The sequence below is a fragment of the Anser cygnoides genome, chromosome 2 (assembly GCF_040182565.1).
Source record: "Anser cygnoides isolate HZ-2024a breed goose chromosome 2, Taihu_goose_T2T_genome, whole genome shotgun sequence".
NCBI lineage: Eukaryota > Metazoa > Chordata > Aves > Anseriformes > Anatidae > Anser > Anser cygnoides.
The window spans coordinates 133,567,664-133,592,968 of NC_089874.1; the positions used below are offsets into that span (position 1 = coordinate 133,567,664).

At 43.1% G+C, this 25,305-nt stretch overlaps 1 protein-coding gene across 6 annotated transcripts in view; it reads right to left on the minus strand.

Annotated features, from left to right (window-relative positions):
• Positions 1-713: 713 nt before the first annotated feature.
• The window catches only part of PAG1 (phosphoprotein membrane anchor with glycosphingolipid microdomains 1), a 112,998-nt gene continuing 88,406 nt past the window's right edge, over positions 714-25,305 (minus strand). For all 6 annotated transcript variants that reach the window (XM_048068287.2, XM_048068285.2, XM_048068286.2 and 3 more), the window contains 5 exons: positions 23,601-23,652; positions 22,975-23,071; positions 20,263-20,861; positions 12,199-12,258; positions 714-10,608 (listed from right to left, as the gene is read on the minus strand). In XM_048068287.2, the coding sequence (XP_047924244.2) occupies positions 10,258-10,608; positions 12,199-12,258; positions 20,263-20,861; positions 22,975-23,071; positions 23,601-23,652 (1,159 nt within the window). In that variant the 3' untranslated portion in view covers positions 714-10,257. The remainder of the gene's footprint in view (positions 10,609-12,198; positions 12,259-20,262; positions 20,862-22,974; positions 23,072-23,600; positions 23,653-25,305) is intronic.

Sequence of the window (25,305 nt, forward strand, 5' to 3'; positions counted from 1 at the left end):
GAGGGGGAAAGGTGCAACTCATGGAGAATGTGAGTCCCAGCAGGCTATGCACCACTTCATCCTCATGCTCTAGCGTACAAAGAAGCCTTGCTCCAGTGAAATGCTTCAAAGATGACATTTCCTTGTGTTATTTAGGTGCAGAATACAGGCTTGTGTTATGTATTCAGCTGTGGTCCTAGTTCAGCTGCCTCTGAAATATTTCAGTGTGTTCACAAAGGAGTCTTGCCACTGACAGAGCAGTGCTGCAAATGGCTGGGGAACGTTACCTGGAGAGCACCTTTAGCAAAGCAAAAGGAAACAAATTCTATGACAATTTCTGAAAATAACCCATAAAGCTAGTAATTTCAGCTTTTTCTTTAAAAATGCTGAAAGCTGCACAACTTTTAAAGGCTCAAGACCAATATTTTTACCTGCATTAAAGAGCATAGTGCCGCTATATTCATAGGAGTTCCAGCTTTAGTCTGCAGTCAATTTAAAATTTGTGCAGTGCATCTTGAATGTTGACAGGATTGTGGCTTTGGGGGGAATAAGGTGCTATATAACATAAAGAAGACTTAAAAGTTCATTTCAGATAATGAAATCAGCACAAAATGCCTGGAACAAATAAAATTCTGTCAAATAATGCAGATTTTAGGACATACAAAAGCAAGTGTCTACAAGGACTAAATAAAACATTTGTTAAGAAAAACAAACAAACAGAAAGGAGGCACAAATTGAAAAAAAAGGACAAAGCTTCTTTATTGTGTTTTATTCTTTCTGTCTGGCTACTGAATTTATATAGCGTTTTCAATCCACTGAATTTTTGCAGGATTTTTAAATTAAACTAATTTCATTGCAATGTACCATTTCTCATTTGACATCATTTACAAGGATTTCCATTAAATTCAAAAGTTATTTGCAAATATATTAACTGGAGAAAATGGCAAAGCCTATTTCAAAAGCTTTCAGAGAATACAGTACAGAATCTTAGTATTTTTTTCCCCATATAAACAAGTAAATATTAGGATACTACTGTACATAAATAAAAACTGTATTTTATATTATTGACTTATGTTCTTACTTTTAGATAACTGCCTCATACATTTAAGTAACATTTTCTTTTCCTTTTTTTTTTTCTTTTGCCCTGACATATTTACATAAAACTTGTCTACATTTACAGTAAATAACCATAATTACCTACTGTGCTTTCAGCAGCCAAAAGCTGAATTGGCTAGAAACATCAGATGAAGATTCTTAGAATAATGGTATGACTAAATTACATCAACTTGTGTATATTACTACAAAATGTTGAAAGGAATTTCATGGCATTTATCAATTTAAAAAATGCAACTTAGTCTTGGATCTGAGCTGCACTAACTGTAGTATAAGCCCTGCAATTACAGCCAAGCTACAATTTATGGAGCATACATTCTGCAAAACTACAGTATTTTGGTGTCTACAGTGCTGTTAATAAAACCATATTGATTTCAAAAAGGTAGCAAGCCAAATAACCAATCGTGTAGCAAATAAGCCTCAGCAGTGCCAGCTTGGAAGTCTGCATGCACTGACTCCAGGTTTATATATTACAGTCATTTCTCTGAACTGCTCTCGCTACCTACAGATCTTAACTGCACAGTTCTTTTAACTGTATCCACTCCGAGACAGCCAGAGACAGTTCTAATCCTCTCTTTTCAGAAGATCATGCTGGTTAGAGGATGTTTTGAAGTTCTTCAGTGACCAGAAAATCAAATAGTTGTCCAAAAAACAGAATTTGTTGCTAAAACGTTACTTAGGAGAACATTGCTAGAAAACTGTTTTTACTGATAAACATTTTTTCCATTATAAAACAACGGTTAACATAAATGAAAGTGTCTGTAATTACAAATACTTATCCACTATGTTCTAAGTAGGCAATGTTCCATGCATACAGCAATTTTGTGCTGAAGCTCCTACAGCACCCAATTTAAAGTGAATCCTACTGAGGCAGGAGTTTAATAACAGCTATTGGAGATAATTATCCATATACCAGACTCTGTATTGTTTGTTTTTCCTGTGGAAGTCATATCAATCCACTAGCATAAAAGAAAGAAAATTCACTTCACTGAAAATACAAACAAAAATACGTTAGCACCAAACCAAACATGTCCTAAACTTTTAGGGTCTAATCCTGCACTCTTATCTCATGCAAATTATTACTTTTAAATAAAATAACCCAGTTTTGATTTTGATTTTTTTTTTTTTTTTTGCTAAAAAACATCTGTGGAAGTCCAAATCTGCACGTGAATGATGGTACTTACATTAGCGCACCCACCTTTGCCCATTTGGGGTTTATCATAGAGCAAAAGCATGTATTTATAATTTATTCTCCTTTCATTTACAGTGCTACAGAGGCTTGATAAAAGATCAGGAAACCTACATGACAGTGGGGCAAAGAGGGCTTGACCCTTCCTCTCTGGGCTAAGGGAATACTGAGAAGAGTAAACAGTTCCACCCATCTCTTGTGCAATTCTCTGCTCCTTGTCCCTTGACTGCAATCTCCTCTACAATAAACACCTTTATGACTAGGTAGTCTGTGAGATGGGTGAAGCACAAATGAAACTTAGCTACTTTTCCTCTGACCTCTCTTTTCCTAGTTGCTGCAGTAGGCTGTACCTGGCCTGCCCTGACAGTACGTGCTCCTCTCTGGGCTGGCAGCTGACTCTTGGCTCACCTCAGTCTAGCAACACCAGGCAGACTGAGGAGGAGCAGCTCACACACTCAAAGCTCAAGGGGTTGGGACTGGGAAGCCAAGGGCCATTCCTAAGCTGTCGTCGCCACAGAGCTGAGACAGGCCCTGAACGAAGGTGGTCCACGTGGAGCCATGAGTGATCCAGATGCTCATTTCAAGTCTGAAATAGCCGCACAGGTAGGACGTTCGGAGGAGACTGGTTACGTGACCATTCTCAAGCAGCCTCAGAGATAAAGACCAAGTTTAGTATCCTCTTCAATGTGAAAAAGGGGGTTCTTGTGCTCTTAAGCATTTTTTACTAATGTAAAAAACAACAACAACAACAACAAAACCCCAAACAGTTCATCTCTTACTGTGCATCTTTCCATGTCAGCTGAGTGTTTCCAAGCTATGGAACTTTTTGCCTTGAGAGAAAGTGAAGATCTCCACAGAAGTCTGCAAGACAGGATCTGATTTCCCCAAAATGTGTGACTTCAGAGCACAAGTCCAGGCTTCTAAACCCTGTTCAGAACTCTTAAGTGATGCAGTTTCTGTGCCCGCTGGACAGTGGCCAGGTGCTGTATTTCATCAAGGGTATTTCATCAAGGACAAAAAAGAGAACCAAGACGGTGATGGCTGAGCGTGACAGGGAGGAGCAGTTACATAAATAAGAGGATAGTCCAAATCCAACCTATGCTGAAAGTTAAAACATGAACATCTCTTCATAGACATTAGGAAGTCAAAACACCAGTGGTGCCTTTTTTTTTCTTTTTTTTTTTTTCCCATAAGTAATAAGATTCATAAGGCTTTAAAGCAATACAAGATTAAAATCACAAAGTTGGTAACATTGTCTTGTAGTGAAAGGGAGGCATCTTGAAAGCTAAACCAAAGCATTTTAAAGTCATGTTTTACATACTTTGTAAATCTAAGCAGGTTGTTGCGTTATCTTAAATTACGAGAAACAACACAGCTGCCTTCTAAACTGAACAAAGATCTTATTTTATATTTTCAGTAACAAACGTTCTAGTTAAAATTATACAATTGAATTTGCAGAGACAGAAAACTTGCCAGACTGTTATTATAACAATAAATGAACACAACAAATGAAAGACAAATTTAGAAATGTGTATGGCAAGAGAGTACCACATACAGTAGACAAGTTGCTGTGCAGTAACAGTGAGCATCTTTACCTTTATGGAGACATCTTTACTTTTAGGCACTTTGCTGTTGTGGTTGTAGTGACTGTCCTTCTGTCCAGTTTGAGACAGAAGATGTCCAGAAAACAAACCCCACAGCTCAAAAAATCAGAACTAAGCTTTGTGTTGCCTATAGATTGGGCAGGTCAATGGATACATAATACAAAGATACTCCATGCATTTGCTATGCAAATTGTGGTGCCTGAGTTAGCCGTATGAGCAGGTCCAACCAAGTGTAGAGCATGGAGATGTTCTAGTGATTCTGCCTACAACACCCCATCATTTAGAGTTAGGTTAAATATATCTACATTGTGTAGACCCTCTCTTGCTGACCTATGGCTTACACGTAAAGTAAATTTAATCAACGGGAACCTTATGTCACAATAAGCTTTCAGCTTTCTGTTGTCCATACGAAAAGAACAGTGTCTGCTGTATGTGATGCCCTAATGCACTACTGAAAAATTATTACCTGGGCAACTAATTTGTTTAACACCTTTTGTTGAGGATATATGAATGCTGAGTATGGGATCTTTCATATTGACCCAACCACACAGGGTTCTCCTTCCTTGGAGAAAAGGAACCTAGTGCTTTTATCTCTGTGATGCTTCAACCATAGTACTTGTTCTCAGCATAATCCTCAACACATTGATATCTGGCTAGCTAGCAAGGGATATAAAAATACTCTTTTTTTTTTTTTTTCTTCTTTTAAGGCTGAGATCTGCTCAGGCAATGTCTTCAGCCATGATCATCCCAAAAGACAGATACAAATGAACTTCAGCACCAGGGTATGAAATCATATTAACAGCAATTATGCTTCCTGCTCCAAGGAAGAGATTTGCCCTTGAGAGTCTTCAGCATGCCACCCCAGGAGCTGCCATCAGGTTGAGCATCTTTTGCATTCGCCCAGTTCTCAACAGACTACACACACCAAGTTGCTTGTGAGGCACATACAAGCCTTATTCAGGCATGTTCCAACCTAAATAAATAACACTCATCTGAAATAACTGCTAATTAACCAAATATCCTCTTTGGAATTTGGCCCAAATTAAAACGTTTGTTGCAGAAATAGATTTCTTACAGTCATCTTGCGAACAAATGCATATACACAATTGGAGACAGAAGAACGTCCTTGAGGAGCCAAGTGTCTAGCTGCTCTCAAGCCAATGCACTTGGCCTGAATGGCTGCTTCTGAACGCTGTCGCCCAGCCCAGGCTTGTTACACGTGATGGCTCCGTTCTGGCTCTTTGTAGGGTGAAGAAGAAACAGGGAAGCCCTGTCAGACTTTTGCAGTCAGAGCATCACAGTTAACGCTCAGTTCTGTGAAGCAGAAAATGCTAGAGAGAACACTTTATGTCACAACTTTACATGTCAGCTTTCAGAAAGCACATTGAAACCATTTATCCAGCATCTTATAAAAGCACCATTGAAAGGTTGAACAGAGAGCACCGTGTACACAGAATTTTGATCAAGACAACCGAGAGGAGCTGTTCAGGGAGCCATGGAGAAGTACACAGCCCAGAAGAATCCCCACAAGATGGATTCCTCGGAGGCACAATACGCGAGGGCTTGGAGAACAAGGCAGCTGACCCTCAGCCAGTCGCTATTGTGGGACAGCCCAGCTTTGGGTGACTGATGCATCTGAATCCCAGCACCCACTCCTCTTTTGCCATTCCCCTCATCCCCCACCCCGTGCAGCCTGCTACGTGTAAGCAAGCCTGTAATTGGTACTAATACAAAGGCTGAAGCTACCAATTGTTCACAGCTGACATGGACACAGACCACCACCTCCCTGAATGCTCACTGTTGAAAAACGCAGGTTCTTCAAAAGAAGATTGATCATGCTTATTGCAAAGCTTAGTTATCGTAGCTACAGTACTGGGCTTTCTAGAGGAACTTTGTGAGAGACTATTGCTAAACTGAGGCTAATTGAGGTCCAGTATGTTTGATGTGTCTTTATAAAGCTGCTACCAACTGTTTCCAAAGCTGTTTCCCCCACAGATAAATGGGGGGAACACTCTTTCTAGTTTTGTGTCAAACAAACAGTATGGAAAAAAGAGTATGGAAGTACTAACTACTTAGTAAAAAAGGCACTATAGCTGACCTAACTGTGGTAACTAGGTACATGCCTGTGTACAGACATCCTTAAAATTTATTTTGCTCTGTGACTGAGCAAGAAATTCTGAGCTCGTCATGGTAGAAAGGGACACTACTGGCTTCAAGATGTGGCTAGAAATCCCATGGGAGATGGATTCAGGGAAGAGATGTCCAAACTGCATTTCCTATTTCTACCAGTTCCCAGAAGGGAATCAGAAAAGACCTTTTCAATAGTGTAGTTACAGAGATGTTGCAGCTGTCCTTGGCTTTACTATGGCAATTTGAAGTGCGATCTTCTTATACAGTTGTGCTAACAAATGGAGGTAAAGAAATAAGTCTGTGAAGTTGCCCCAGAAAAGATCATCAGGTAACAAATAATTCATTCTGGATGTTGACATTTTATTTACGGGTGTGGTGAAAAAGAAACAAATAGCAGTGATGAGACAAGTAGAAGAGACTCCCCTTTCTCTATAGCAAAAATAATGTATTTGGAGATTGCTACTGGGAAAATATTTCCAGTGTATTAGTGAAAAGGAAGCATTGGCAACAGTCGTAAAAGAACAGATCTTACTTCTGGAAAGAGGGAACTAAAACAGAAGCTTACTTTTTTTTTTGTCAAGTGATGTTAATTACTCATTTAAGAACCTTGGACTGAATTCTAAAATATTCTTCTATAGCATTAGACTACATAGTGGAGATTGTAGGGGAGTTATCACACTGCCCCCTTCACGTGTCCTTGTTCAGGAGGGCAATTCCTTTTTTTTGGCTCCCACGAGCCTAGCGTCAGGAGGTCTCAGAGGGTGAGGGCAGGTGCTAACATCGCCAGCAGCAATCCGGAATCGGAACGCCTTCCCCACCAGGCTGAGGGTCTGGTGGGCTGGAAGCAGATCCCTGCTGCGATGACTTCAGAGAAGACTGTCATGGTCAAAGCCCCTGAATGTGGCAAGGGACAGAGTGGGGATGGCAGCTTGCACTAAACACTCTGTAATAAATACTGGCTGCATTACTGTGTCATCTGTCAAGAGGTGGAGGTGGAGAGCTTGAGGAGATGCAGATAAAGCACACATCTCCACCTCGTGACTGACAGAGGGGTAGAAGGAAAAGGTTAAGCTCCTGTTTGTAACGTCCGAGATCAATTCACATAAGAAGGAAATAAAACACTGATTTCAGAACCTGTCCACCACTCAAGAATTGTCTTTGCTACAGCAGCTGCTCTGCAGAGGTTGTGAGCAGCCCGAGAGCGGCAGAAACGGGAAGGAACGTGCCAGCACCGTGGCACTGCAGGCTGCACACCAGCGCCCGGTGCCAGGCCGTGTGAGGCAGACTGAGACAGCAACAATAAAAAGACGGGGAGAGGGATTTCACTGTGAAAAAGGGAAGTCTGGGGTCCCAACAGGGATCAGAAAGAAAGAAAGGAGCTGAGTCTGACATCCCTTCCTCCAGTCCAGCACTCCTGGTTCTGCTCCGAAAGACAGCAAAGTGCAACCAGGCAGCCCTTCTTCTTCCTTTGGCTCCCTGATCTTGGCGTCTTTTAGAGTGATGCTTGATTTTCTTCTTTTGCAGCTTAAAATTTTGCAATCTGGAGTTCAATGTTTTTCTTTGCTATCATGAACTGCTATTATTTTTTGATTTTTAAACTGATCTTGAAATTGCATCTGGTGAACCTGACAAACCTCATGTTGCTACTGTTTCTCCATAAGCAGTCATCCATGTAACGAGTAAGACAGCCCTTAAGGGATAACTGCATCCTGAGATGTGTTTGGGAACCTCAGGAGTTGTGTATGTCTCCCACTGAGCTGCAGGAGTCAGACTGAGGACGACATACATAAACGAGTACACCTGAGCACGGAGCAGGCAGCAAGCACACAGTTAAACCTCCAGAAATTCTCCAGACTCAGCACAGAAGATCTTGTGATACGTGAGGCATTTTATCTTTGGCCTTAAACAGCATGAAGTAGAAGGAGAGAACAGTCAAAGGTGAACTTCATGAATTCACATTCGAGGGAACGCTGCAAGGGGTGGAAGACCAAAGTCAGCTATAAAAAGCACTGCAGTGAAGTGGAAGAAAAGTCTTTGCTGCAGCCGTGAAAGCATGGCAGCACGGTCAAGATAGCTGCAGACTGGTCTGTCTGAGCTGCTTTTCCTCGCAGGAAGAGAGCCCCAGCTCAAGTGTGCTCCACGGCCGCGCGAGGTCAGGCTCCACAAAGCTTCGGTCACTCTGTGGGCAGTTTGCAGGCGAGCACTGCTCCTCAGAGCCATGCTCCTTACAGGCTACACCCATAAACCAGTACACTTCTTTCAGTTGTAGGTATTTCTAACAAATGTGTGTACCCAGGACTGTGTTTGCCCTATACAGTACCAAGTACCGTTGTGTGCTGGCCAGTGATCTGAGAAGGACTCAATCTGATATACCAAACCTCAGCACCAACTGAGCTGAAGCTAAACCCATTCTGGGCTGCTACGCAATGAGCCAATCTCAGTTTACGTACTGTTTTTGCATTAACGACTCTTCAAGCACATGCCAGTATTATGTATGTGAATGTTATCTGAATGCTACCAAGTTTGGACCGTAGTTTATCCTTGTTTACAAATCACATGTATGCGTGTACGCATAGGGACACATGCACAGATGTACACATAAGTGCGTACAAAGGCATATAATGAAATGCCTGTTCTCTACTGTTGGACTGTTCTTGTATTATTGTAGTATTCATCATTGCACTATTCTTGAAGAAAACAAGAGTATCAGTCCAGTACCTGCTTATTTCATCTACGTACTGTACTTTGTTTTCACCAGTAACAGAATAACATGGTATCTTTGGAAAGACAGTGGCTTTCAAACTGCTTGTCGGAGCCCCAGGAAGTTTGCGGTCTCCCTCAGCTATGACTCTCCTGCTTCTTTTGGCAGAGGAACAAGGATGACCAGTGGCAATCCCAGAAGAAATCCACTCTCTCTTCTGCCTCTTTTTTGCCTTTTTCTTTTACACAGACTCCATTATTTTAAGCTTAAAAACAGCAAGGCATGGTCCACATCCCTGTTTAAGAAGATTAAAAAAAAATATAGGAATTGTTCATTTACATACATCTAAAATAGGAAAAAGGTGTAAAGGAAAAACAAATAAAACCCAAGGAAAGAATGGGATTCCTCTGTTTACATAAAGCAGTAAGGTAATCTACAAAAACTTCAAAGATTAAAAATATGTTGTAAAAATGAAAAATATCATCCACTCAACACAATACAGAAGTTTTCCTATATAATACAATAGATAAACATATTAAAATATTTTAAGTCTTTAAAAAGGGCAAAATTCTTTAAAAGATGACTCAACACTATTATGGTTAGACTAAACATTATGCCAACACATTCATTTATACAACTTCTTGCAACATGACAGTTGTCTAGTGTGTGTATGTGTAGGTACATGTGTGCACACAGGAGGAACACAGTGAGACCACTAAGAGTGTCACTTGTCATTTAAAAGCAGTTTTTCACAAATAATTAAATGAAAAACCCTACAAATACCAGTACACATCTCAAAATACTGCAAGTCACATTCTACAGCCCCAACATTAAAAAAAAAAAAGAGAAAGAAAGAAAGAAAGAAAAAAGCCTACAGAATTAATTCAAGTACATTTGGGGTAGGTCCCTTGTGAAGTGAAGTAACTGTTATTTGCACTTTAGTTGTAATGACAGTGGAAAGGACACACCGATATCCTGCCTCCATCTCAACCCTACCTGGCTGCAAGGACTCACGGTCCCAGCAGGCTGACTTACAGCACGCTCCCAAAGACACAGAGGTTAGCACACCTTCCCCAGCCCTGCAAAGTCACTCTGAGGAGAGGCGTGACGGTCTGTGAGTTGCTCCACGAAGTGGATGCCTGAACTCGAATGAAGAACGATTCTTGAAAAATACGTTGAAGAAAATGACATAAAATAATATTCTAAAATGAAAAGCTAGCTTTGTGTAAAGGCAGTCTTTTTGGTATGGGATCCTATCAGGATGACAAACACAGCACTCCTTCCCAAATTCTGGTCATCTTGGAACTAACAATAAAAAGGTAAGAATAAAAAATAAGTTTTCCTGTGAGCCTCCATCCACCACCCAGAACAACCCCATGGATATCACACCCAGGCTGAAGCATGCATGGCTTCTTCACAACTTGTATTCTGTACTTAGCTTTGTTCCTCAAAATAAGAAGCGATTCCCTCTTCTTGTCTCGCATGTTCCTTTGAAAACACCAGCAGATAAGATAAAGGCTGAAATCTGGCTGCCAGAGTAGTTAAAGTCTGGTGACATCCCTGTGGTGCTGCAAATCCCCTATGCTCTCATAGTCATTCTCTCCCGAAAGAGCAGTGTGGTTTGTGCTAGGCACAGACAAGGTCCTGTCTTCTTCTTGGCTCACTGCCTGGATAGCTTCATAGTCAGGCTCCAGCTCCCCGTTGGGTCTGTCTGCTGACTGAGGCACAGTGGTAGTACTGAGGGTGTTTTCAAAGTCCTTCACGCTTGCATAGAGGCCACTGCAAACAGACGGGGACCTCTGAGATGCGATTTCTTGAATACAGGTGTAAGGAGAATCCAGTGCCTTGATGGCCTGTCCTGGCTTGCTCACTGAAGAATACATGGCTGAGATCTAGGAAAAGGAGACACCCGCTGAGTGTTTAAGCATGGCATAAAGCTTGGGTGCCAGTTTGTCCCCCTCCCACCACCAGTATACTGAAAGACAGGACCTTCCAATAAATACATATCCTTTCTTACAAAATTGCTTTTCTTGCATGCATTTATAAATTTATTATTTCCTTCAAAAAAGAATGATGACATTTAGAAAAGTAAAAGTTACTTGAATATAAATCCCTGCAGGCAAATCAGATCCAGGACTGGCTTTGTGAGCAGGAGCTCTTGCAAGCTTTGCTAGGGTACTGGAGCCAACTTGGGCTGAATGAGACAGGTATCAAAGGGATGATCAGGTTTAGCTGCTGGAATGCAAAAGGATGCTGCCTGACCTTTGTTCTTTCATTTTAATCGTAGCAGCTACCCACCAGCTTTTACAGACACTGCAATAGGACAGCAGTTATTTGTTGGTTCTATAGGTGCAACCAAGGAGGGACCAAGACGTGAAGAGAACATTAAAAAACAGGAGGAAAATCAGAAAACAGCAAATAGTCAGTGCTGGCCTTGATATGCAAGGTCTGTTCCTTTGGCTAGCCTGTACCTGAGCTGCACCTCAGTCACTGCCTATCAGAACTGAAGACCAGAGATTGGTTGCTGCAAACACAAGAAGGAGCAGGAATTTCTCTCCTTCTGGCTCCACGTGGGGTGGGGTAGAACAGTGAACCCTCAACAATGGTAGAAAAACCTCCCCAAAAGTAAATTTCAAATGACACAAGTCATATAAGCAGTATTCTAGAAAAGCACTCAGAGGAGGTGGTATGCCCAAACCGCTGCACAAAGGTGGCCCTTCATGAAGAGGTGAAGGAGAAGCCCACGTCCATGTGTCCCTGCTCTCCTGGCTGGTGCCCAGTGCATCCTGACTCCCTCTGTCAGTCGATGTGCATAACTTCCCTCTCGTGGGCCACAAGGCTGAAATTCTTTGCTTTGCTTCTCTGGTACCTACCATCGTAACTGCCATACAGCTCCTCTGCTACGTTTAAAGTCTTTCCCAAGCATGCAAGACCACCATGGATTTGTATCAAATTGTACAGAAGCACTGGATATGGTCACAAGCAATCTTATTTCTGTTTCACTTTTCTATCTCTGTTTCAATCTCCTCCATTTCTTTGACTAACAAACATTTAAAAGGACAGTTTATGTTCCAGTGCTTTCATTGTGCTTCAGAGCCCCATACACTTTGAATGGGAAAGGTAGGGCACATTTCAAACCTCTTAAGTAGAACTTGGCAACCAAACCAAGGAGCTGCCCTAATGATCAACAAATTGTGGTCTCTCATTATTTTTAGAGGTCTCTCATTATTTTTAGACACCTTTTTTTAAGCCTATTGGCCTGACAAAGCCATATGCTAGAATACTTCTATTCAGAAATTTATAAATACGTCTATTTCACAAATATGACAGTGCAAACTCTGTACAGAAAAACTTCAGCTTTCATTTTCCCTTCAGACAATTTTCACCTTTCTTAGATCCTGCTTAATCATGCGGAGCTTATGCTAATTTCTGCCTGAAAAAAGGTCTCTAGCTAGTTATTGAATTTCATGCAAGAAACCTACCTCGTCTTCTGTAAGAGATGGATCTTCCTCCCGAGACTTGTAAGACATCGAACTATGCCTCTGTAAAAAAGGAAGAAAGAAAGAAAAAAAAAGGCTCATTACCAGTCAACAGCGTGGAACCTACAATAAAACCCTCACATTACAATCAATACATTGTATTTTATGGTCATTTGCTCACTAGTTCCACTTTATGGAGCTAATATCCAGCGTACATCTCTGGAGATAACAGCCCTGAGGTTAGTAGAGCTTTTTAATGTATCTGCTCTTGTGCTGACCTAAAAGGGGCAAAAATAATGTAATGGTTAAAACAAACTCTGCTGCACTCTATCCCTGCCTTTAACCTTCCAATGAAGTAAAAAAAGTGTCTGCAGAGGCTTTTGAACAATTAAAACTGAGGTGCTGTGAAACACTAGCCGGCTTTCTGCTTGATCTTCAGATACAATCCTAGATTACAAAAGAACTGCACTGAACTGGAGCCTTCCTTACGATTACTGTCCTTCCTTCAGTGGGCTCTGGAAGCTCTGCAGGGCAGCTACATTCTCCTCCATTTCATCCTCCATGAAACGTAGCAACTACTCAGAGGTGCACTCACAACCTTCAAAGCCACGCATATGGAAATGACCCACTTCAATGCACCCTGAGAGGGGAACCTAAATTGTCAAAGCATTTGTCTGGATCCGGTTCATGTGCCAAAGTTACTAAAGGATGGAGGGCTTGGTTTCATGTCAAGTCTAACTTCAAGCATGCAAAGCATAAGACAAAGCGTATGGATCATGAAACTTTGGGGAAAACCATTTTACCATTACAAAGAATGTCTTAGGATCAGCAAGTTTGCCAGTGACACCAAGCTGTGTGGCATGACTGACATGCTGGAGGGAAGGGATGCCATTCAGAGGGACCTGGGCAGGCTCCAGAGGTGGGCCTGTGCGAACCTCATGAGGTTCAACAAGGCCAAGTGCAAGGTCCTGCATCTGGGCTGGGACAATCCCAAGCACAAATACAGGCTGGGTGGAGAATGGATTGAGAGCAGCCCTGAGGAGAAGGACCTGGGGGTGTTGGTGGATGAGAAGCTCAATATGAGCTGTCAATGTGTGCTTGCAGCCCAGAAAGCCAACTGCATCCTGGGCTGCAACAAAAGCAGCATGGCCAGGAGGGCGAGGGAGGTGATTGTCCTCCTCTGCTCTGCTCTTGTGAGGCCTCACTTGGAGCCCTGCGTTCAGCTCTGGGGCTCCCAGCACAAGAAGGATGTGGGGCTGTTAGAATGAGTCCAGTTGAGGGCCATGAGGATGTTCAGAGGGTGGAGCACCTCTCCTATGAAGACAGGCTGAGGGAGTTGGGGTTGTTCAGCCTGGAGATGAGAAGACTCTGGGCAGACCTTACAGCGGCCTACCAGTGCCTAGAGGGGGCCTGCAGGAAAGCTGGGGAGGGACTCTGTGTCAGGGGGTGTAGTGATAGGACAAGGGGGAATGGCTTTAAACTAGAGATATCAGGAAGAAATCCTTCACTCAGAGGGTGGTGAGGCCCTGGCACAGGCTGCCCAGAAGCTGTGGATGCCCCATCCCTGGAAGTGCTCAAGGCCAGGCTGGATGGGGCTTTGGGCAACCCGGTCTAGTGGTAAGTGTTCCTGCCCATGGCAGTGGGTTTGGAAATAGGTGGTCTTTAAGTTCCCTCCCAACCCAAACCATTCTGTGATTCTGTGACTTTTATGGCAATCAGAACCCTGGCTACCTCACAGCAGATGTGCAAGTCCTCCCCACCAGGGCAAGCAGACTTTACTGAACTCCTGCTCCACATTTTGGAGTTTTCTGCAAATTTTCCATTTAAAATATTTCAGACCTCCTCCAGTACAGACCAAGATGGAGAAGTAGAGCTATTTTTAGCAGAGCCAATTAAATATTGCTTCCAGAAACATATGAGATACACAAGAGACTCGTTACAACAGATTCCTTCCTACTTTCACTTTTCTTGGTGGTTTAATTCTGGAAAATTCCAAAATTCAGGCTCCCCATGCGGCTCTGAGGAAGACTCTGACCCAAAGCACTCTGAAGTCTGCTCCTGGTGGGGCTTCCTTCTGGCCTAACATCTCTCTTACTTCTGTCTCACTGGCTGGAGAATGTACTCTTTAACCTGTGGTTTGCTTACTCACCAATTAAAAAAAAGAAGTTCAAATGCATTTTGGCATAGCCCTTTATTGAATCTGCTATACTACAGGTGCTCAGTTTATTTGTTCTTGTTTGCAGGATACATTTTGTCTTGAGGAGTAAGTTACTAGTGTCAACTTTGGCCATTAAAACAAATATGTGCTAGAAAAAATCTGCAGTGATGTAATTTTCTCTAATCGGTATGTTTGTGAGCACCATGTGTCAGGATCCCTTCTATCGTTTCCCAATCCAGTATTGAGAAACACCCCCGAGTGCTAACAGACCTGTTCTTGTTTCCCTGGTACGGAGCATTCTTCTAAATGTGGAACCTGTGACACATTGATTTTGAAGGATACAGAAGAAAATACTTGCTCCTAAACATCTTGTACTTAGCAATTTTATTAATTACATTTGAAGCCTCAACACAAACAGAACATGTCCTTATTTTCTTTCCACTTTCCTTTTGTTCCTCAACAGCACTGGAGTTTTTGCTCGTTGGCTTGGCTGTCGCTCCTGACTCAGGCACCAGAACAAGAACACCATTCTCCTCTGGTGCATTTGCAAGAGGTGCTTTGCCCGTCCTCAGGCTGTGCAAGTCTGAAACCAGATGGGCAGCAGCCAAATGTACACACAGAGAGCATTTCTACCAGTGTTCCCGGGTTTGCTCACTCTGGAAAGGCCTGGGTGAAAAAGAGGATCTGTACCGCCTTTTCTGCTTAAAAAAGAACTAAAGAAAAAGTATTTTGCCTCTCCAGTTTTATTAGAAGAACTACACCCAAGTTTTTCCAGCTCACAAAGGCCTGTAAGAGGCCTTGTGCTATTAAATTCACCTTTCTTCACCAAAACCTTCCAAAGGCATTTTCTGGGTCATGGTCAATAACCAACTTGGATAACAAATTTGCACCTGTTCGTGACATGTCTGGCCCCTGAAGCGATCCATTATCCCTGCACCAACTGCCTGGCAGTGCTGCAGTGGGGAATGCTGACCAGGCAACGTGCTTCTTCTGCATCCAGCAGGCATTACCCGGGGGCACACCTCTGCTGGTAATGAAACAGTGCCGGGCACAACCAGTGGCACCAGAACTGCTCTTCATGCTGTTAAATTCTGGAGCAGGCTCTGGTTTGGCCAACCTTGCTCCTTCCCAAACATGACAGGAAGCAAGAAGAGACGCCTATGGAGTCTGTTTAACTAAAAGAGTTACAAATATAAAATACATTTCCATAAACATCTTGTTCTTGGTTGCCACGTCTGAAAAAACAGGCATTGCTGTGCACTGTGTGAAGAAGCAGAATAGAGGGAAGAATTATCATCACCACAACAGAAAAACAATCCCACAACCACCTCCACGTACAATGCTGACAATAATGACATTTATATATTCAATCAATTACCATTTCCAACTCTGCTGCAGCTGTAGCTCTCAAGGACAGGACAGGCACACGCCTCGATGCATAATGCATGTACCTAGCAGAGGACTTTGGAACGAGCTGATGCTGCCGAGGCTTAACTCAGGACGACTTTAGCTCTGAATAAATTTTAATTAGACAAACACCTTTTTTTTTTTCCTGGCACTTAGGGGACTGCATGTGTCATTTCTTGATTAATCCTTCAAAACCTGAACCATTTTAATCAATTCCCAGTCCTTGCAGTCACTGACATTGTATACACGGTGTGCTGGGGAGCTATTGAGCAGCAAACGCATTTCCTTTGTATCAGTGATGGGGAAATACAATGATTTTCTGGAAGTCTTTTCACACCTGGTAGGGAAAATGTCATTAGTACTGAAAGCTGTTTCTCTAAAAGATTAATTAGAAATTACACGTGGCCTGAATTTGGGGGGAGGGAAGGGTTGATGGATTATTATCGACAGACATATCTTAATTTTCTACCTAACAAGCTCATTATTTTTAAGAATGTGCACTGAGGAGCCTGGATAAACAATTTTTAGATTTTGAGTAGCCTTCCCTTTGTTCATATTGATTCTCTAGAGCTTTATAAATTACATGGTGTCCTGGTTCCAGTTAGGACAGAGTTAAGTAGCTCATAGTAGCTGGTAGGGTGCTATGTTTTGGATTAGGGCCAGTCCGAACAGGACCAGATGTAAAGAATGTGCTCTACACCGCAGCCGGAGAGAATGGTCCCACCTGGAGCCTCTGGCAGAAAGAACCTGGGGAAACTCGAGGTCGACCCCTGGGGTTTTGGAGTCGGGGATACAGAGGATCTGAAGCCCGCTATACTCCAACTGAAAAGGAGATATTGGCAGCATATGAAGGAGTTCGATCTGCTTCGGAAGTGGTCGGTACTGAAGCGCAGCTCCTCCTGGCACCCCGACTGCCGGTACTAGGCTGGATGTTCAAAGGAAGGGTCCCCTCTACGCATCATGCAACTGATGCTACATGGAGCAAGTGGGTTGCACTGATTACTCAGCGGGCTCGAATAGGAAACCCCAGTCGCCCAGGAATCTTGGAGGTGATTATGGACTGGCCAGAAGGCAAATACTTTGGGATATCACCAGAGGAGGAGGTGGTTCGTGCTGAAGAAGCCCCCCTGTACAACAAGCTACCGGAAAATGAGAAGAAATATGCCTTGTTCACTGACGGGTCCTGTCGTATTGTGGGAAAGCATCGGAGATGGAAAGCTGCTGTATGGAGTCCTACACGACGAGTTGCAGAAGCTGCTGAGGGAGAAGGTGAATCGAGTCAGTTTGCAGAAGTAAAAGCCATTCAGCTGGCTTTAGATATTGCTGAACGAGAAAAGTGGCCAGTTCTCTATCTCTATACTGATTCATGGATGGTAGCAAATGCCCTGTGGGGGTGGTTACAGCAATGGAAGCAGAACAACTGGCAGCGCAGGGGCAAGCCCATCTGGGCTGCGGCATTGTGGCAAGATATTGCTGCCCGGGTAGAGAACCTGGTTGTAAAGGTACGCCATGTAGATGCTCATGTGCCCAAGAATCGGGCTACTGAAGAACACCAAAACAACCAGCAGGTGGATCAGGCTGCTAAGATTGAAGTGGCTCAGGTGGACCTGGACTGGCAACATAAAGGTGAATTATTTATAGCCCGATGGGCCCATGACACCTCAGGCCATCAAGGTAGAGATGCAACCTACAGATGGGCTCGTGATCGAGGGGTGGACCTGACCATGGACACTATAGCACAGGTTATTCATGACTGTGAAACATGTGCTGCAATCAAGCAAGCCAAACGGTCAAAACCTCTTTGGTATGGAGGACGATGGCTGAAATATAAATATGGAGAGGCCTGGCAGATTGATTACATCACACTCCCTCAAACCCGCAACGGCAAGCGCCACGTACTTACAATGGTGGAAGCAACCACCGGATGGCTGGAAACATATCCTGTGCCCCATGCCACCGCCCGGAACACTATCCTGGGCCTTGAAAAGCAAGTCTTATGGCGACATGGCACCCCAGAGAGAATTGAGTCAGACAACGGGACTCATTTCCGAAACAACCTTATAGACACTTGGGCCAAAGAACATGGTATTGAGTGGGTGTATCACATCCCCTATCATGCACCAGCCTCTGGAAAAGTTGAACGATACAATGGACTGTTGAAGACTACACTGAAAGCAATGGGTGCTGGGACATTCAAAAATTGGGATACACATTTGGCAAAGGCCACCTGGTTAGTCAATACCAGGGGATCTGCCAACCGAGCTGGACCTGCCCAATCAAACCTGTTACGCACTGTAGAAGGGGATAAAGTTCCTGTAGTGCACGTAAGAAACATGCTGGGTAAAACAGTCTGGGCTACTCCTGCCTCAGGAAAAGGCAAACCTATTCGTGGAATTGCTTTTGCTCAGGGACCTGGATGCACTTGGTGGGTAATGCAAAAGAATGGGGAGGTCCGGTGTGTACCTCAAGGGGATTTGATACTGGGTGAGAATAGCCCATGAGTTGAATTGTAGTATGTTAATTATTATATAATAATGTATGTCATCACTACCATGATTGCTATATATCATAGATGAAAATGGTGATTAATTAGAATGTATTGGACAGAGTGTAACCTGAGCATGACATAAATGGTATGGAATAAGGGGTGGATATCTGTCCTGGTTCCAGTTAGGACAGAGTTAAGTAGCTCATAGTAGCTGGTAGGGTGCTATGTTTTGGATTAGGATGAGAAGAGCGCTGATAACATGCTGATGTTTTAATTGTTGCAGAGCAGTGTTTACACCAGGCCAAGGACTTTTCGGCTTCTCGCTCTGTCCTGCCAGCGAGCAGGCTGGGGGTGCAGCAGGAGCTGGGAGGGGACAGACCCAGGACAGCTGACCCAAACTGGCCAAAGGGGTATTCCATACCATCTGACGTCATGCTAAACAATATATAGGGGTGGCTGGCCGGGGTGGGGGGGCCGGCTGCTCGGGAATAGGCTGGGCATCGGTCAGCGGGTGGTGAGCAATTGCATTGTGCATCACTTGTTTTCTTACACATTATTATTGTTAATACTATTACCATTATCACTATTATTATTATTATTGTTATTATTATTTTCCTGTCTTAATAAACCGTCTTTATCTCAACTCACAGGCTTCACTTTCCCGTTTCTCTCCCCCCATCCCAGAGAGGGAGGGGGGAGGGTGAGCGAACGGCTGTGTGGTGTTTAGCTGCCAGCCGGGTTAAACCACAACACATGGTTAATCAGTTATTTAACAAGGTATTTTTCTACCCTCTGCCTGGATTACTGAAGTACTTCAAACAAGAGAACAAACAGAAGCAAGTAACAATACCTCAGCTTTCCTATGATTTTTCAGGTAAATATTTACATTAAAATGTTGCAACACACCTGAAGATTTTTGGAAATTTTTGTCAATACATAATATTATTTCACAACTCAGACTCCAAAGTTATATTAACCTGTTAAAATCACAGTCCTTTCCTTCACAATTACAAATTATTTCAACTAGTTCTGAAAAATGTGAACTCAACAATTTGTGACAACTCTGTGCAATGATTCAAAAGTATTCTTGCAATTAATTCTGGTGAAAAACTAAGACTAGTAAAACAGCTTGTTGAAAATGTTATCACTCTGTTTTTCAAGGATTTCACCACTAATTTGTCCTTAGGCTGGGAGAAAGAATAAGCTGTTGAGAAAACATAACTTTTGGCTGTGATTTCACCAGGTAGAAGTTCATTACTCTGTTCATGTGTGACAAACAGAATTCAACAAGTATAAAATCTACAGGTTGATAAAGTCTTTGCAGCTCTTATGGCTGGCTTAATGGAGATATTTAGTTTAGTACTTATTATTTTGTGATCCTTTTTATGTGGGAATTGCTGAATATCAGCTACAAGACCAAAAGCAGATCTTATGTTTTAAAAGTCTACAATTGCGATCCCTCTCCCTGTTTTTCTGTCCCTATTATCTCCTACAGAGGGAGACCAGATAAGGCTTTGAGCAGTTAAGCTGAAGTGGCCCAACAGAAGAGGCACGTCTAAAGCTAAGGCATCTACCAAAAATGTCTCACTCTTTGTTCCACTAATTCAGGTTTTACTAGAAAAAAAACAAGGGCGAGATTTTGAACAATATGTGGTTGTTAACAAAAGCAGTGGATACCTATTGTAATTGCTCCTATGAGTATAATATCATTAAATAAAGAAGCAGAGGCTTCCTATGTAATTTCCGGATAATGTTTGAGAAAAGCTTTAAGAACAGCATGCTGCAAGGATCCTACACATAGGTTCCAACAATACGAATACATGCTTTTATTAAAGAGTAATGCTGTACCATGCATTTTCCTATTTCTGTGTTTTACAGTCTTGCAACAATTTGAGTGTTTATTTTTTTTTCTGTTTCTTGCCATTTTTTTTTTTTGTTATTCAAAAAATATTCCTCTGCCCTGTGTGTTCTGCAGTGATTATCTGTCTGTTTGACAAGGACAAGTAGTATTTACCTTCTCTGGTTCACTTGCTCCTTCTGTTCCTTCTCCTTCTTCCACTTCTTTTTCTTGCACGTTCTCATTTTCATCAAGAAGTTTCATGGGTACTGGAGGGGGAAGCTCATCTTCTACATCTGGTGTGTTGTCAAGAGGGCTTTCTGAATTAGCGCTTTGGCGACTTTTTTTATTTCGGTCTACAGATGCGTATTCTGCCGATTCAATTCTGCACTCAGGATTCTGATCCTGACCTTCAGATACCATCAGTGAAGCTGCTGACTTTCTGTTGCAGCTTCTTTCCATGTTGGCTGCTGCTCCAACGTCTTTGATTTCCTTCACAGTTTCATACAAGCAGTCTTCAACTATGTTCTCTTGAGAGGAGCTGTCTTTTAAGACTTCGTAAGGCCCTTCCATTCCAAGACCTTGATCATTTTCTGCATTCCTAGCTGAGATGATGGTTTCCATGGTATTGTTAGGGGGAATACTGGGTAGTTCCCGGCTCTGGTGACATTTTATGGATTTTCCAAGACTGTCTTGTGGATCTAGCAGATCAGAGACAGATGTTTGTACTTCTTCATAAGGCTGGATACAGGCAGTTGTACTGTCCTCTGAGAGCACTAGAGAAAATTATAAAGAAGTATTTAAAACAACCACATGACTAAGAAAGCTGAATACAATTCGGTATTCTCTACGTTACTCTGTTTTTGTGTCTTATTAAAAAGAATAAATGACAGTAATTCCTGGAAATGTCCAGTAGTTATCATGTTTTCAGTTTAGAAAAAGCTTTCTGTTACAGAGCTTTCTGCATTCCACTGTTAAAATGTCATTCTGACAACATCTTAAATGCTTTGTGCACCCCCAAATCACTTTACAGAGCAACAGTATTCACAATAAGAACAGGTTGGGTGGGTAGGTGCAGGCAGGCACTTAGGTTCAGCTGGCTTGTACTCTGTTACGTTGAATGCTTACAGACTGTTCAGTAGTTTCAGATGGGGAATGCTGCTGGGAAGCCTCAAACCAATTACATGTGAAATATCTTGTGAGGTTTTCCTCTTTCCACTTCCTTATCCTTTGTAATCAAAAAAGAAGGCTGTCCTGCTTTTTCCCTGCCCAGCCCTCACCTTGTTCAACATGCTGGACAAACTCTCCTCTGAATCACACCTTGCCCAACCTTGTTAAGTCAGCCTCACGGCACGCTGCACCAGGAGGTCCTTACTGGAAGGCTGTGCCGTGCTTCTCCTAGTCTCACACCACATAATGTAGGTTGACAACCTACTAACAAGCCAGCCATATGCACAAAAGAGAAGATTAGACTTCAGAAAGTAGTGTTAGGCAGAACATGTTATTTTAAGTTGCAGAAGTGGACCACGTGTCACTGTCACAAAGAGGGTATCAGGGACTGAAATTTAGGGGACCTTTCATCTTACAATGCACACGTGTGACATTTACCTGCATTCAGGGATGTATATGTGGGTACATACAAGCATGTTTCAGTTAGTAAATGATATGTTACTTTATGAGACACCATTTTTTTGAAAAATCACTTCTGGACAGCTTTACAGTACAGTTCCTATGGTATTCTCTTGGAATAATCTACCTATTCTTCCATTTCCTTTAGTGTGTTTGACATCATGACACCAAGTGCTGCTGAAGCAATCCGTGCCACTGATTTGGTGGTTGTCACGTGTATTTCTTTACCCTGGGCACTGGACATGCAGACTCACACAACAGCTCCCCTAGGAGCTGTAACCTGACAGAAAAACACAGGTTGGAATTTCAGGCATGGGATGGTAATCATTGTCTGAATGGGAACGTGAGGAGAAGAAAGGGAAAACAACTTTCTCCATTTGCTTGCCTCTTGCATACACCTGGGGAGGAAAAAGTCACATTCAGGGTGTTCTGTTCACTCCCCAGGATGCCTGCAGACTTCCTGAGGAACATCAGGACCAGCCTGAGAAAGCTGGAACATGTTTTCCCTTTCTGGCCTTGGCCCTCAGGGACTTCTGTGCTCTGCAAAGGGCTTGGCGTAGACAGGCAGCCACCAACAAAACTCTGGCAGGTTGGTCAAAAGAAAAAATAATATGTTTGGTGCTGCTCCCATAGCCCTGCCCCTGCTTGAAAGGCTTGCAGAAGCAGCAAAATAACTATTAACAAAAAGGATATTTAAAGCGTGAAATAAGAAATTAAAGCAAATTGTTTCCTCTTATGTGAAAGGGTTGCTATGCAAATTGTAAGCCGAGTAGTATCTGACAGTCTGAAAACTGTCTGGTAGTTGACAGCATGCCTTTCAGTAGCAGCTTCTGACAGCTGAATGTGTGGTGACTGGTGGCAAGCAGCAATGCTTCCCCCTTCCAGGGGGCTTTTCCCTGCGCACTGAGTCACTCGGAGATGTAAGCGTACCCAAACGCAACAAGTCAGTGTACAGGAGCTGCGACAAACTGCAAAAGGAAAGTTTAGAAATTCCTTTGGTTACTTGTCCCTGAGGGGTAAAGATTTAATAGCTTGACCACCAGCTTCACAGTGAGGTTGGAGGGGAGCTGGAAGGAGGGGACGCAGTCCCCAGTGCCACAGCGAGCAGTCGGCTCCCAGCAGCGCTGAACCCAGAGCACGTTTTATTTTTAGGTGCAGCTGAGCAAAATATTTTCCAGTGATACTTGACTTTCAATGTATGTGAATCACTTTGAGTGCTCAGCAGAGCAAAGACTGAGAAAAAAAGGAAGCGTTGCTCACCCTCGCCATTGCTGAGCGCCCCGTTCTGCTCGCTGCTGGGGGGCGGCTCCGTGGCCGAGCTCGTGATGGAGTGGCTGAACACCTCCTTCTCGGAAGGCTGCAACACAAAGCAGTGGGATTTAATCAACACGTGGTCAGAACACACGTTTGCATGAACAGATGCACAATGAATTTCATTCTCATCTCAGGAGAGACTCTGACTCGCATGTATCACTGGCAGGAGGGTAAAATCATGCTGATTATACTCAAACAGTTATTTATGTGTTTACAGACGTTAAAACAAACAAATGCAAGTATGTCCAGGGTGACCTCCCTTCCAGACTTTATGGTAATAGAAATTACCACAGCTTTAACCAGTGAGAAGACAGCAGCTGAAAAATGGGTAAACTGCACTTGTGCTGCAACCCAAATGAAAGAAAAAGCAGGAGATATGGAGTGACAACAAAAAGTGCAAATTATTGAGATCATCAGAAGTTGTCCTCCTCTTCCTATTCTGAAACTTTTAAAATTTCCTGTGTTTAACAATCTCTAAGCTCCTGATCTGTTTTCCAACCTGCAGTATTTTGCAAGGGGCCTGATGCAAACCAACCCCGAGAAGACACAAGCTGCCAGAAATAAACACTTACCACGTTCATCAGATTTTCATGATCTCCATTCTGATGTTTGGACTTCTTTTCCCTTAATGAAGAGGCAACATAAAATGTTACTACAGATTACACTATTCCACAAATGCCAATCATTAATAGCTTTTACACACCTGCGGGGAGCAGAACTGTGATTCACCACAATATTACAAATCCCATAACTGAAAATTATTACGGGGACAGGTAAGGTTTCTGTGTAAGGTCACCAGCAAGGTAGGGTGGTGCTGAACATATCTGAAGAGGTACAGCAAACACAGGCAACCTTTTTTCTTGTTTAATGTAAGATCACATGAAGAAGCAGAAGACACTCACAAAATTCATCTTATTTCCACTTAGGATACTAGTTATAATTAACAATAACCATGAGCAGTTCAAGAAGGCCTACAAATTACATAGCAGCTGAGGCTTTTCAAGATGAATGCTGCTTCAATGGTACTTCACAGGACTCACAGTATGGACTGGATTTCCCATTTCTACCATTTTGGAAATACAGCTCTTATTCTGGCAGGTGTCCTCACTCTCCAGGCAGGTGTCTTCGAGGCAGGACAGACACCTGTATGATCCCACCCTTTGGAGAGGCTGAACTCAGAGTCAGCAGTGTTTGTGACTCGGCCCCTTGCAGGTCCCTTGGTTTTTAGCTCCCTTCTCTCTGTGAAGGCCTGACAGATCAGGTCTACCACTGTGGGGTGAGTGCAGGCTTCCCAGCTCCCTCTCAGCAAGGCTGAGCTTCAACGTTTTGAAGGGGCCTTGCAATTTGAATGAACAAAGTCAGTAGAAGTGCCCGTACTTGTGAAATCTCTTGTGGAGAAGATAAGGATAAGGTGTAAGTACAAGCCATTTATTAATAGCACTGTCTGATTCTTAATCATTTTGGTCTGGATCAATTCCCTGGTCTCCAGGAACAGCCAAAGCAAAGCTGAAATACATAGAAATCACCTTCCTTTCCTTTTCACCTATACTTTTCTGTCCTGTTAGCCCACCTCTTTTTCTCGATTGATAACATGTTACAGAAACTTTTACTTCCAGATCTTTCTGCAGAAATGCCTGTTCTCTCAGAAAGCCTGGCGAGACCAACAGCCCAAATGCCGAGTTAGGCAGTCAGAACTGCACGTGTGTGCTGCAAGGAGGAAGGCATCCCCGGGAGGAGGGCAACCCGCAGAAAGACTGAGGGGCTAACAGCAGCTGCTGCTTTACCTGCTCCAGCTCACTGCACCGCACGCTAAACCAGAGGTGTAGGAACACAGCCGATGCCTTTTCCTCAGCAGGGACCAGCACTAACATGCTGCTCCTGTCCTGCAAACCCCTGGGGACGGCTGGATCTTCGCAGAAGACCTCTGCTGGTCTGGCTCTCCCTCCCAGATGACGCCAAGTTGTGCAGCCCTTCCTCTCCCTTTTCCCTGCTCAGAGCAGCTCTCCTTCACGGTTTGCAAAGAAGCTTTGCCACGTGTGCAGTTTTTCAGAGAGTGAAAATTTTCACTATGAGACATTTCCCACTCCTCCAGCTAGTTATAAAGCATCATTTAATACTAGCGCTGGTGTAAAGAAACTATTCAGAACAGATTATTATCTTTAAAAATGTTTTTAGCTAGTTTTTGTGTGTGTGTCTATGTGTGTGTGATCTACTACCCAGAAGAATGTACAGAGCCAAGCTATGCCAAAGGGATCCAGCAGTGAGGCACAGGATGGA